Source organism: Scyliorhinus canicula, chromosome 25 (genome assembly GCF_902713615.1).
Source record: "Scyliorhinus canicula chromosome 25, sScyCan1.1, whole genome shotgun sequence".
Classification (NCBI taxonomy): Eukaryota; Metazoa; Chordata; class Chondrichthyes; order Carcharhiniformes; family Scyliorhinidae; genus Scyliorhinus; species Scyliorhinus canicula.
The window spans coordinates 25733558-25747742 of record NC_052170.1 but is presented as its reverse complement, the minus strand read 5'-3'; the positions used below and the strand labels follow the sequence as shown (position 1 = coordinate 25747742).

At 48.9% G+C, this 14185-nt stretch overlaps 1 protein-coding gene across 10 annotated transcripts in view; it reads right to left on the bottom strand.

Annotated features, from left to right (window-relative positions):
* Positions 1-14185, bottom strand: part of LOC119957087 (EVI5-like protein) — a 311414-nt gene that overhangs the window by 57124 nt on the left and 240105 nt on the right. For all 10 annotated transcript variants that reach the window (XM_038784762.1, XM_038784759.1, XM_038784754.1 and 7 more), the window contains one exon: positions 13601-13729. In XM_038784762.1, the coding sequence (XP_038640690.1) occupies positions 13601-13729 (129 nt within the window). The remainder of the gene's footprint in view (positions 1-13600; positions 13730-14185) is intronic.

The window sequence follows — 14185 nt, the reverse complement described above, 5'->3', positions numbered from 1 at the left end:
GAGCAAAGACTTTATGGTGGAACAGTGGAGAACCTTCCAAGCGATTTTTCACAGTGCTCAGCAAATGTATATACCAACAAAAAGGAAGGACGGTAGAAAGAGGGAAAATCGACCGTGGATATCTAAGGAAATAAGGGAGAGTATCAAATTGAAGGAAAGAGCATACAAAGTGGCAAAGATTGGTGGGAGACTAGAGGACTGGGAAATCTTTAGTGGGCAACAGAAAGCTACTAAAAAAGCTATGAAGAGTAAGATAGATTATGAGAGTCAACTTGCTCAGAATATAAAAACAGACAGTAAAAGTTTCTACAAATATATAAAACAAAAAAGAGTGGCTAAGGTAAATATTGGTCCTTTAGAGGATGAGAAGGGAGTTTTAATAATAGGAGATGAGGAAATGGCTGAGGAACTGAACAGGTTTTTTGGGTCGGTCTTCACAGTGGAAGACACAAATAACATACCAGAGACTGATAGAAATGAGGCTATGACAGGAGAGGACATTGAGAGGATTGTTATCACGAAGGAGGTAGTGATGGACAAGCTAATGGGGCTAAAGGTAGACAAGTCTCCTGGCCCTGATGGAATGCATCCCAGAGTGCTGAAAGAGATGGCTAGGGAAATTGCAGATGCACTAGTGATGATTTACCAAAATTCACTGGACTCTGGGGTCCTGGTGGATTGGAAATTAGCAAACGTGACACCACTGTTTAAAAAAGGAGGTAGGCAGAGAGCAGGAAATTATAGGCCAGTGAGCTTAACGTTGGTAATAGGGAAGATGCTGGAATCTATCATCAGAGAAGAAATAGCGAGGCATCTGGATAGAAATTGTCCCATTGGGCAGACGCAGCATGGGTTCATAAAGGGCAGGTCGTGCCTAACTAATTTAGTGGAATTTTTTGAGGACATTACCAGTGCAGTAGATAACGGGGAGCCAATGGATGTGGTATATCTGGATTTCCAGAAAGCTTTTGACAAGGTGCCACACAAAAGGCTGCTGCATAAGATAAAGATGCATGGCATTAAGGGTAAAGTAGTAGCATGGATAGAGGATTGGTTAATTAATAGAAAGCAAAGAGTGGGGATAAATGGGTGCTTCTCTGGTTGGCGATCAGTAGCTAGTGGTGTCCCTCAGGGATCAGTGTTGGGCCCACAATTGTTCACAATTTACATAGATGATTTAGAGTTGGGGACCAAGGGCAACGTGTCCAAGTTTGCAGATGACACTAAGATGAGTGGTAAAGCAAAAAGTGCAGAGGATACTGGAAGTCTGCAGAGGGATTTGGATAGGTTAAGTGAATGAGCTAGGGTCTGGCAGATGGAATACAATGTTGACAAATGTGAGGTTATCTATTTTGGTAGGAATAACAGCAAACGGGATTATTATTTAAACAATAAAATATTAAAGCATGCTGCTGTGCAGAGAGACCTGGGTGTGCTAGTGCATGAGTCACAGACAGTTGGTTTACAGGTGCAACAGATGATTAAGAAGGCAAATGGAATTTTGTCCTTCATTGCTAGAGGAATGGAGTTTAAGACTAGGGAGGTTATGCTGCAACTGTATAAGGTGTTAGTGAGGCCACACCTGGAGTATTGTGTTCAGTTTTGGTCTCCTTACTTGAGAAAGGACGTACTGGCACTGGAGGGTGTGCAGAGGAGATTGACGAGGTTAATCCCAGAGCTGAAGGGGTTGGATTATGAGGAGAGGCTGAGTAGACTGGGACTGTACTCGTTGGAATTTAGAAGGATACGGGGGGATCTTATAGAAACATTTAAAATTATGAAGGGAATAGATAGGATAGATGCGGGCAGGTTGTTTCCACTAGCGGGTGAAAGCAGAACTAGGGGGCATAGCCTCAAAATAAGGGGAAGTAGATTTAGGACTGAGTTTAGGAGGAACTTCTTCACCCAAAGGGTTGTGAATCTATGGACTTCCTTGCCCAGTGAAGCAGTTGAGGCTCCTTCATTAAATGTTTTTAAGATGAAGATAGATAGTTTTTTGAAGAATAAAGGGATTAAGGGTTATGGTGTTCGGGCCGGAAAGTGGAGCTGAGTCCACAAAAGATCAGCCATGATCTCATTGAATGGCAGAGCAGGCTCGAGGGGCCAGATGGCCGACTCCTGCTCCTAGTTCTTATGTTCTGAATCAGGTGCTGTCCGTCTCCTTCTGACGTCATCACCACTCACTCGAATACTTCAATACAGCCCATTCACAACCTCCCCAAAGTCCTTGAACACATTGTTGGCTCCCAAATCTTTCCCCAGGCTCTGTTTGTCCTCAATGCAGCACCAAAAGAGCCTTCCACATAATAAGTGATGTTTTATGCTATTGGGACAAAGGTAAACGTCCCCTCCTCATCTCTCCAACTGTCTGCAATCTTTGACATGACTGAACGGCCCATCCTCCACCAACACCTCTCCACTGTTAACCAGCTGGGTGAGGCAGTTCTAACCTGCTTCCATTCTGACCGATCGAATCACAACCAGAGAATCCTTGATAATGGCTTCCCTTCCGACTCCTACTGTTTCCTCTGATGTCCCCCAAGACTTGATCGTTGACCCCTCCATTCGGCCCAGCGAGTCTGCACCCTACCTAGTCCCACTTCCTCCACCCTATCCCCGTGACCTCTCCTAACCTACTCTTCTTTCAACACTAAGCGGCAGTTCAGCACGGCTAATCCACCTAAACTACACACCTTTGGACTGTGGGATGAAACCGGAGGAAACCCACACAGGCATGGAGAGAACGTGCATAGACAGTGACCCAAACCGGGAATCGAACCTGGGAGCCTGGCGCTGTGAGGCAGCAGTGCTAACCACTGTGCCACCGTGCTGTGCTCTACTGTGCCACTTGGATGGCACCGTGCCTCAGCACCACGCCCTCTCTCTCCCTGAATCATCAGACTGATTAATCAGATCATGCAGGAACCTCCCTCAACTAAATATTGTGAAGGTTTTAGCCGTTGTCTTTCGTTTCGATGATGCGTGTGTTTCCACTCCCTGGGACTGCCCGCCGTTGAACCACTTGCAATCCTTCTGCCACATCTGACCCAGAATGAGATTCTAGCCCATCTGTGGCCATCAGTCACCGAGACCATCTCGTAGAGAATTCAGTACGAGTCGAAAAGTGACGTTCAGGCCTGCGCGAGTTCCCCACAGAACCTCCCGCTGGTGCCTGCCATGGCAGATCAGGAAACCTGCTGGAGGTCGGTGTAAATCCAATTTGCATCCTGCTAATGAGTCTGGAACAACTCGGTGTGCCAAAGTCGGGACTCAGCTGGACAATACCCGGGACTGCCTTCGGAGTTTGGGATGAGGGCAGCCTGGAACCCTTGATCCCGGAACTCCACAACAGCGGGATGTGGGAGCATCTTCCAGATTCGGTGTCATCGAGGAGATCCCGTCTTCTAGCTTCAGATTGCTCCCGGAGATCCATCTATTTGAGGAGGTCCGTCAGGAGGAATGGTGGGATGGCGTCATTGGGCACCTTTTCAATATGGCACCCAGATCTGATGGTAGGTCTTGTACCATCAAGCCTGCCCTTCCACGGGATCCGGTGCGAACCCCCCCCCCCCCCCCCCCCCCCCCCCCGCTGCATAATTAATGGGGTTGGGGCAGGAAGAGGTGCCGTGTTTTCCCGCAGGCCTCTGGAGTTCTGCATTCCTGCCCCGGCCACGGGACATTGTCCCAGGTGGGAGAATTCCGTCCAATGTTTCCCTGAGTCCTGACTGTTCCTTTGCGCTGCTGGCTGGTCTCCCACATTTCACCCTCCGTAAACTGGAGATCATTGAAAATTCTGCTGCCGGCAGCCGTACTCACACCAAGTCCCATTCAGCCACCACCCCACGCTTGCTGACCCACACGCGAGGGTTCAAGCAACGATTCAACTGTAAAATTCTCACCCTTGTTTTCAAAGGGCTTGATCTCCTCCAGCCCCAGCAACCCTCCAAGATGTCTGAGCTCATCCAATTCTGGCTTCTTCAGCACCCCCGATTATAACTGCTCCACCACCAGTGGCTGATGCCTTGATGTGAAACACTGCCATCTCCTCCAAACACGTCTCCACCTCTCCTCTCAGCTTTAACATGCTCCTTGATCCTGTTTTTGGCCATTGGTCCCGAAATATCATCTTAAGTGGCGGGAGTGTCAGATTTTGCTTTGTAGCACTCCAGCGATCATGTGCCTTGGGATGCTTTATTACATCAAAGACTTTCATTACAACAAGAGATCAATACAAGTACAATTCGCCATTATTGATTCATTGCCTCGTCTTATTTCCCCAGTTTAACTTGCGTCCTCCTGTCATGCTGTATGTGGAGCATTCACCAGTTATTATTTGCCAATTCGTTTGAGAGTGGAAGGTCATTGGAAACATCCATCGCCCCGTTGACAGGCTGTTTATACGGTGAAAGAGCGGTCCTCACTTTCTGTGGCAGGTTTAACACAAATGGACAGCGCAAATTCACAAGGAGGTTCGCAATGAGCTTCTGTTTTTTCTTGCACGACAAACGAGAAGCGGAACAAATCAATCATTCAGCAATTTGTGACAATTCCCGTACCAGCCTCCCCGAACAGGCGCCGGAATGTGGCGACTAGGGGCTTTTCACAGTAACTTCATTGAAGCCTACTCGTGACAATAAGCGATTTTTAATTCGGAACTTCTGATTTATCGCTTCCTCTTCCGGCTCGAAGGAATTGGTTTTGGGGCAGCACGGTAGCATTGTGGATAGCGCAAATGCTTCACAGCTCCAGGGTCCCAGGTTCGATTCCGGCTTGGGTCACTGTCTGTGCGGAGTCTGCACATCCTCCCCGTGTGTGTGTGGGTTTCCTCCGTGTGTGTGTGGGTTTCCTCCGGGTGCTCCGGTTTCCTCCCACAGTCCAAAGATGTGCAGGTTATGTGGATTGGCCATGATGAATTGCCCTTAGTGTCCAAAATTGCCCTTAGCGTTGGGTGGGGTTACTGGGTTATGGGGATAGGGGGAGGTGTTGACCTTGGGTTGGGTGCTCTTTCCAAGAGCCGGTGCAGACTCGATGGGCTGAATGGCCTCCTTCTGTAAATTCTATGATTAATCAGATTGCTTTGCATGTTACACATTAATAATGACCTGCGGATTAAACTAATTTTTCCCCCCAGTGTATCTTACATACCAGCAGTCAGCCAAATAAATCTCCAGCTCACCATCTTTACTGGCCATCTGTACAAATCAGTTTGCATCTCTCAAAATACCTCGGTGCCGCCGTGAATTCTGTTTCAATATACTAGAGTCTTTTACTTGAGTTAAAAGCGAAGGTGCAAGGTAGGACCAAGGGCTTCCTCATGGGATCCAGTGAAGCCCCCCTGCCTCTCGAGAAAACCGGAGTAATAAATTTTGAAATTTATATCTGGGCCCCTTATCGTCCTGAGCTTGGAAAATTGTCAGTCCGCTGTATACAGCCGGCATGGTGGCACAGCAGTTATCACTGCTGCCTCACAGCGCCAGGGTCCCAGATTCGATTCCGGCCTCGGGTCACTGTCTGTGCGGAGTCTGCACGTCCTCCCCGTGTCTGTGTGGGTTTCCTCCGGTTTCCTCCCACAGTCCAAAGATGTGCAGCTTAGGTGGATGGACCGTGAATTATGGCCCCCACTCCCCCCACGCCGAGTGTCCAAGGATTGGGTGGGTTCCAGGGATGAGGGCAGACTCGATGGGCCAAGTGGCCTCTTTCTGCACTGTGAGGATTCTATGATTTTATGATGATGAGTAAGGAGGGAGCGGGGGAAACCAGGGAATCATAGACCAGCCGGACAAGATCTGTTGTCAGGGAATTACTGCCGTCTAGAACGAAGAATGGAATGACTGAACACCTCCAAACCTTACAGCCGATCACGGAGAGCGAGCACGGATTTGTAAAGGATCGATCATGTCGGAGGAATAGGAACTGTTTCTTTTTTGAAGAGGTGACTAAAGTTGTAGAGGCGGGATGTTTTCGGATGCTGCTTTGAAAACGGCAATTGGAGTGTTAGTCTGAGAAGAGGGCAGCAGGGTAGCATTGTGGACAGCGCAAATGCTTCACAGCTCCAGGGTCCCAGGTTCGATTCCCGGCTTGGGTCACTGTCTGTGCGGAGTCTGCAAGTCCTCCCCGTGTGTGCGTGGGTTTCCTCCGGGTGCTCCGGTTTCCTCCCACAGTCCAAAGATGTGCAGGTTAGGTGGATTGGCCATGATAAATTGCCCTTAGTGTCCAAAATTGCTCTTGGTGTTGGGTGGGGCTACTGGGTAATGGGGATAGGGTGGAGGTGTTGACCTTGGGTAGGGTGCTCTTTCCAAGAGCCGGTGCAGACTAGATGGGCCGAATGGCCTCCTTCTGCACTGTAAATTCTATGAAGAGGAAAAGCGTGTCAAGAGCTGTACAAAGCCCTGCTTCAACTGCACTTAGTATAGACCTGTTCTGTGCACCTCACCACAGGAGATATATGGGCCTTGAGAAAATGTGCAGTGGAGATTCACCAGGCTGAAGCCTGCACTCCAATATAACATTACCAGCAGAGAGTCTGTACAAACTGGGGTGGCATTGTTGGAACGTAGGGGCAATGTGATCGAGGGAGAGAGAAACTATTTTGACTGGATGGGAGTCCAGGACAAAGGCACAAAAGGTGTGAAAATTGGAGCCAGATCTTTGAGGCGTGAACGGGGAAACACTTTTCTTCATCGGCAGAGAAAGGGTGGCAGACATTTGGAATTCTGCACTAATGGCAATTAATACTTGACCAATTGCTGATTTCAAAACCGAGATATTTTGGGATATGGGGAAAAGGGGGACGTATGGAGTTTGATATGGGAAAAGGAGAGTATATGGAGTTCGATATGGAAATATGGAATTGGTTATGGGAAAAAGGGGGATAAATGGTGTTGGATATGGGGGAGAGGGGGATAAATGGAGTTATAGATAGGGAACTGGGGGATATATGGAGTTGGATATCGGAAAAAGGGAGACATATGGAGTGGGAGATGGGGAAAAATGGGATATATGTAGTTTGGTATGGGGAAAATGGGTATATATGGAGTTGGATATAGGGAAAAGGGATATATGTAGTTAGGTATGGGGAAGAGGGGGATATATGGAGTCAGGTATGGGAAAAAGGGGATATATGGAGTTCGGTATGGGGAAAGGGGGATATATGGAGTTAGGTATGGGGAAAATGGGTATATATGGAGTTAGGTATGGGGAAAAGGGATATATGTAATTAGGTATGGGAAGAGGGGGATATATGGAGTCAGGTATGGGGAAAGGGGGATATATGGAGAGCGGTATGGGGGAAAGGGGTTATATGGAGAGCGGTATGGGGAAAAGGGGATATATGGAGCTCAGTATGGGGAAAAGGGGATATATGGAGCTCAGCATGGGGAAAAGGGGATATATGGAGTTCAGTATGGGGAAAAAGGGATATATGGAGTTCAGTATGGGGAAAGGGGGATATATGGAGTTCAGTATGGGGAAAAGGGGATATATGGAGTTCAGTATGGGGAAAAAGGGATATATGGAGTTCAGTATGGGGAAAGGGGGATATATGGAGTTCAGTATGGGGAAAGGGGATATATGGAGTTCAGTATGGGGAAAGGGGATATATGGAGTTCAGTATGGGGAAAAGGGGGATATATGGAGTTAGGTATGGGGGAAAGGGGATATATGGAGAGCGGTATGGGGAAAGGGGATATATGGAGTTCAGTATGGGGAAAGGGGGATATATGGAGAGCGGTATGGGGAAAGGGGGATATATGGAGAGCGGTATGGGGAAAAGGGGATATATGGAGCTCAGTATGGGGAAAAGGGGATATATGGAGCTCAGAATGGGGAAAAGGGGATATATGGAGAGCGGTATGGGGAAAGGGGATATATGGAGTTCAGTATGGGGAAAGGGGGATATATGGAGAGCGGTATGGGGAAAGGGGGATATATGGAGAGCGGTATGGGGAAAGGGGATATATGGAGTTCAGTATGGGGAAGGGGGATATATGGAGTTCAGTATGGGGAAAGGGGGATATATGGAGAGCGGTATGGGGAAAGGGGATATATGGAGTTCAGTATGGGGAAAGGGGGATATATGGAGAGCGGTATGGGGAAAGGGGGATATATGGAGAGCGGTATGGGGAAAGGGGATATATGGAGTTCAGTATGGGGAAAAGGGGATATATGGAGTTCAGTATGGGGAAAAGGGGGATATATGGAGTTCAGTATGGGGAAAAGGGGGATATATGGAGTTCAGTATGGGGAAAAGGGGGATATATGTAGTTCAGTATGGGGGAAAGGGGGATATATGGAGTTCAGTATGGGGGAAAGGGGGATATATGGAGTTCAGTATGGGGAAAAGGGGGATATATGGAGTTCAGTATGGGGAAAAGGGGGATATATGTAGTTCAGTATGGGGGAAAAGGGGGATATATGGAGTTCAGTATGGGGAAAAGGGGGATATATGTAGTTCAGTATGGGGGAAAGGGGGATATATGGAGTTCAGTATGGGGAAAAGGGGGATATATGGAGTTCAGTATGGGGAAAAGGGGGATATATGGAGTTCAGTATGGGGAAAAGGGGGATATATGTAGTTCAGTATGGGGAATGGGGGGATATATGGAGTTAGGTATGGGGAAAGGGGGATATATGGAGTTCTGTATGGGGAATGGGGGGATATATGGAGTTAGGTATGGGGAAAGGGGATTTATGTAGTTCAGTATGGGGGAAAGGGGGATATATGTAGTTCAGTATGGGGGAAAGGGGGCTATATGGAGTTCAGTATGGGGGAAAGGGGGATATATGGAGTTCTGTATGGGGGAAAGGGGGATATATGTAGTTCAGTATGGGGGAAAGGGGGATATATGTAGTTCAGTATGGGGGAAAGGGGGATATATGGAGTTCAGTATGGGGGAAAGGGGATTTATGTAGTTCAGTATGGGGGAAAGGGGGATATATGGAGTTCAGTATGGGGGAAAGGGGGATATATGTAGTTCAGTATGGGGGAAAGGGGGATATATGGAATTCAGTATGGGGGAAAGGGGGATATATGTAGTTCAGTATGGGGGAAAGGGGGATATATGGAGTTCAGTATGGGGAAAGGGGGATATATGTAGTTCAGTATGGGGGAAAGGGGGATATATGGAGTTCTGTATGGGGAATGGGGGGATATATGTAGTTCAGTATGGGGGAAAGGGGGATATATGGAGTTCAGTATGGGGAAGAATCACTCCCACAATGCAAAGATGTGCAGGGCAGGTGGATTGGCCACACAAAATTGCCCCTTGATTGGAAAAAATGAATTGGGTACTCTAAATTTATAAACAAAAAAAGTGTCTCTGCCTCCACGACCAACCATCGGAGTGACAGTCGGCCATTTGGCCCATTGAGTCCGCTCCGCACACTGACGCTAATTTCTGAAGGGTTTCAGTTGGAATACAATATCCGACTGTTTTGTCCACCGCTCCCCCTGATCTACCTTTGGGAGTGGGCGGACAATTGATCGATGTTCACACAAGGGGCAATTTGAAGGAACCGACACGGGATCTTTCAGGTGGCTGCCCGGCTCAGAGGGAAGGTCCGGATGACAGGGGCAATCCCAAACTTCACTGTGGCATTCTGACACCAGCTGCAGGCCTCAAGGACCCCGACGGGCCTCACAATCTGCAGCACAAGTGGGGACAGAGACTCCAGGTCTGTGAACCCACGAGCGACTCTTGTGAAGGGAGGTGTTTTTTTACACAACACCCAATGTTCAGCGATTGCGATCAGATAATCGACCAGTGGAAGGAAAGCACTGGCAGAACAAGCAGTTTCCACACAGTCACTCGAACGAATCACTACATTTAGACATTGCGGCAGAGAAAAAAAAAATCTCAAGTGACACCCTTACCACCGTTTCCTGGCGCCTTTTTTTTAAAAACCAGAAATCATGTGTGAAGCAGAGAGTGTATTAACCCTCATGTAACCTTCTGTTTACCTTTGGTAACCAAGGTATGCAGCAGACTACCTTTCCACAGAAGGGGCAAAATCAAGTGCTCCCCGTTTTGGATCAGGGTACACTCTAAACGCCACAAAGCTAAATTCAGGGGGTGCCCAGAGACCCGAGGATTCAGGTACATAAATCTTTTAAAATGCCACCTCTATTCAAATAAGCATCTAGTGCCCTCCTGCAAGGCTCAATCGAACCTGCCTCCACCAGGAAGCGCAATCCAGACCCCAAGAACTCACCTTTTGTTTTCCTTGCATCACATTTGCTTCTTTTGCAAATCAGCTTAAATCTGTGCCCTCTCGCCCATGGTCACTTTTCCGAGCAGGAACGGCGGCTGGCACGTTAGCACAGTGGTTAGCACAGTTGCTTCACAGCGCCAGGGTCCCGGTTTGATTCCCGACTTGGGTCACTGTCTGTGCGGAGTCTGCACGCTCTCCCCGTGTTCTGACCAATATTCTTTACTATTGTCACAAGTAGGCTGACATTAACACTGCAATGAAGTTACTGTGAAAAGCCCCTAGTCGCCACATTCCAGCGCCTGTTCGGGTACACGGAGGGAGAATTCAGAATGTCCGATTCATCAAGAGCACGTCTTTCGGAAGGAAACCGGAGCACCCGGAGGAAACCCACGCAGACACCGGGAGAACATGCAAACTCCGCACAGACAGTCACCCAAGCCGGGAATCGAACCCGGGTCCCTGGAGCTGTGAAGCAGCAGCGCTAACCACGGTGTTACCACGCTGCCCCCGTAAGAGAATTGAACCTTCAGTCTGCACAAAGAGTGCACATGGACGGTTTTAAAGCATCCCGCATGAAGCCAGCATGGAATAGCCTCTTGCTCACCAGTGGCCAAGACCTATGCTCGCCTTGGCCCACTCTCTCAAGCTCTCCCATTTGACCTGTTGCATGCCCGCTATCCAGCCCTTCAAACTCTCAAAAACCTCTCCTTTTGCCAACACTTTCAATCGGTTTTCAGCATCCTTATCCAATTATAGAAAGGTTACAGCACAGAGACGGCCAATCGGCCAGTCACGTGCACGCTGGCTCTCTGCAAAAACTCAGCCGGTCCCACTCCCCGCTCCTTTCCCGCTCCGTTGCCCTGACATTTTTCTCCCTTTGTTAATTATCCACCTCGTATTTGGAGGCTTAAATTGAATGTGCCCGCACCACACACTCTGCACATCCCAGACCCCAGCCACTCGCTGAGTACGGGTGTTTTACTTTCTGTCGTCCCTGCTTCTTTGGGAACTCAAACCCGTGCTCTCGGGGTACTGATCCTTTCACCAATGGGAACAGTTTCTCCCGACCGGCCCTGTCCAGACCCCTCGTGACCTGGGACACTTTGTGATCAAATCTCCCCTCGACCTTCCCTTCTCCAAGCAGGGCAACCCCAGTTCCTTTCACCCATCGACGTAGCTGATCCATGGAAGATCCCTCCGGAATCTACTCTCCAATACCGTCACATCCTCCCGAAAGCGTGGAGCCCAAACTGGGCTCAATGTTCCCGCTGAGCTTGATGCAGGTCGAAAATAACTTCCTTGCTTTTGTACCCTATGCCCCCATTGATAAAGCCCATGATTCCATGGGGTTTATTGACCGCTTCCATAAGCCGTCCTGCCACTTTGAATGATTTGTGCGCATTTACCCCATCCGCCCCTCCACTCCTGTTCACGTTTATAACTGTTCCCTTTGTTTTAATATTGTCTCTCCAGAATCAATCACTTAACATGCTCTGCATTAAACGTCATCTGCCACGAGCTTGCCCATTCCACAAACCTGCCTAAATGAAGTTTATCACCCCACCCACCCCCGGCCTGTATTCACCGGCGTTTAGAAGGATGAGAGGAGATCTGATTGAAACGTATAAAATTCTAACAGGGCCGGACAGCCTGGAGACAGGGAGGATGTTTCCCCTGGTTGGGGAGTCTAGACCCAGGGGACACAGTCTGAGGATTGAGGACTGAGATGAGGAACAATGTCTCCACTCACAGGGTGGTGACCCTGGGGAATTCTCTACCACAGGAGGCTGTGGAGGCCAAAGTCGCTGAATGGATTCAAGAAAGAGATCGATCATTTCTTACATTTTAACATGTCAAGGGGCTATGGAGAGAAAGCGGGAATATGGCACTGAAATCGAGGGTCAGCCATGATCATATTGAACAGCAGAGCGAGCTCGAAGGGCTGAATGGCCTCCTCCTGCTCCTCGTGTCTAGGTTTAGCTCACTGAGGTAAATCGCTGGTTTTTAAAGCAGACCAAGCAGGCCAGCAGCACGGTTCGATTCCAGTACCAGCCTCCCCGGACAGGCGCCGGAATATGGCAACTAGGGGCTTTTCACAGTAACTTCATTGAAGCCTACTCGTGACAATAAGCGATTTTCATTTCATTTCATCTCAGCTCACAGTGGGATTTTGAAGTGTTTCAGCACACGGATGTCGCCCTCGCCTCAATCTGTCCGGTGGGGTAGTTGGTGGGGGGGTTTAAGCCGAGGTGAAAATGGGCCTCCACTTTGGTATTTCAAGAATCTTTGAAGGGGGCCAAGCTCCCAACCTTGATTCTGCTGCACCAACACCACTCCAAGCGAAGAGCGACCAGCTAGGAGTGGAAGATTTCCATCTCTAAAAGACTAAGTGATCAGGGTGGGATTTTCTGCAAATGTGGTAACTTCATGGCCATCATTACAGCTTCCTTTTAATTCCAAATGTATTTCAATGAAAAAAAAAAGAGTTCAAATTCCCAGTGGCTGTGAGGGGATTTGATCTCCTAGTGCCCGGTTACCTCTGGATCATTGTCCAGCGACATTACTCGTTCCTGCAGGCCTCCTCCCATTGGAACAGGTCAATAGACAATATGGAGTGATAGAGCTTGCTGGGCCAATGTTAGACATGCAGCGTCCACTATTCAATGGGATAGTCCGACCTGTCCAAGCACCTGAACGTCGAGGCTGCCAATCCAATCCATACGATTTGGGGGAGATGGGGCATCTTGGGGATGTGACTGGGCTGGTCATTCAAAGGCCTGGGATAAACCTCTGGAGACAGGGGTTCAAATCCCATCAGGGCAATTATTAATTCAATCGATAAAGTCTGGAATTGAAAAGCTAGTCTTTCCTAAACGGGGCTGGTTTAGCACAGTGGGTTAAACAGCTGGCTTGCAATGCAGAACAGGGCCAGCAGCGCGGGTTCAATTCCCGTACCGGCCTCCCTGAACGGGTGCCGGAATGTGGCTTTTCACAGCCGCTTCATTGAAGCCTACTCGTGACAATTAGCGATTATTATTTAATGGTGACCATGAAACATGGATTGTTGTAAAAAACTAATGTCCTTCAGGGAAGGAAATCGGACACCCTTCCCCGGAATGGCCTACATGTGACTCCAGGCCCACAGCAACGTGGTTGACTCTTAACGGGCCCACTGAAATGGCTGGGTAAGACCCTCAAATCGAGGGCAATGAGGGATGGGCAGCAAATGTAGGGCCAAGCGACGGACACATCCTGTCAAAAAGGAAAGAAAGCCACTGACAGACGAGACGTCATCCCTTCCTTTACACAGGCACCGTGATCACCTCTGCTTTACTCCGGCTGGTTACCCCCCCCCCCCCAATTCAAGCCAGCAGCTACATATTTTTCTCACCTTCTCCATTTCCAGAACTTTGTCCTGCATCTCTTTGAGCGCAGTCAGCGACTCGGCCTCTCTCAATCGAGATTGTTCCACCTCCATCTTCAGCTGCATGACAACCTCCTCTTTATGGCGATGATCACACTGTGGGGCGGGAAAGAAAATGGAAGCGGGTTTCGAAAGTAGCCCATGGAGTCGTGACACAACTGAAATGGCTGGTGAGGTAGAATTCACCCTGGCCTCTGTACCCAAACCACCCCAATACAACCCCACACCGCACCGAGCATCAGATTCAATCCAATTCACCCTGACCTCTGTACCCGCACCACCCCAATACAACCCCACACCGCACCGAGCATCAGATTCAATCCAATTCACCCTGACCTCTGTACCCGCACCACCCCAATACAACCCCACACCGCACCGAGCATCAGACTCTCAATCCAATTCACCCTGACCCCTGTACCCAAATCACCCCAATACAACCCCACACCGCACCATCAGATTCTCAATCCAATTCACCCCGACCTCTGTACCCGCACCACCCCAATACAACCCCACACAGCACCATCAGATTCTCAATCCAATTCACCCTGACCC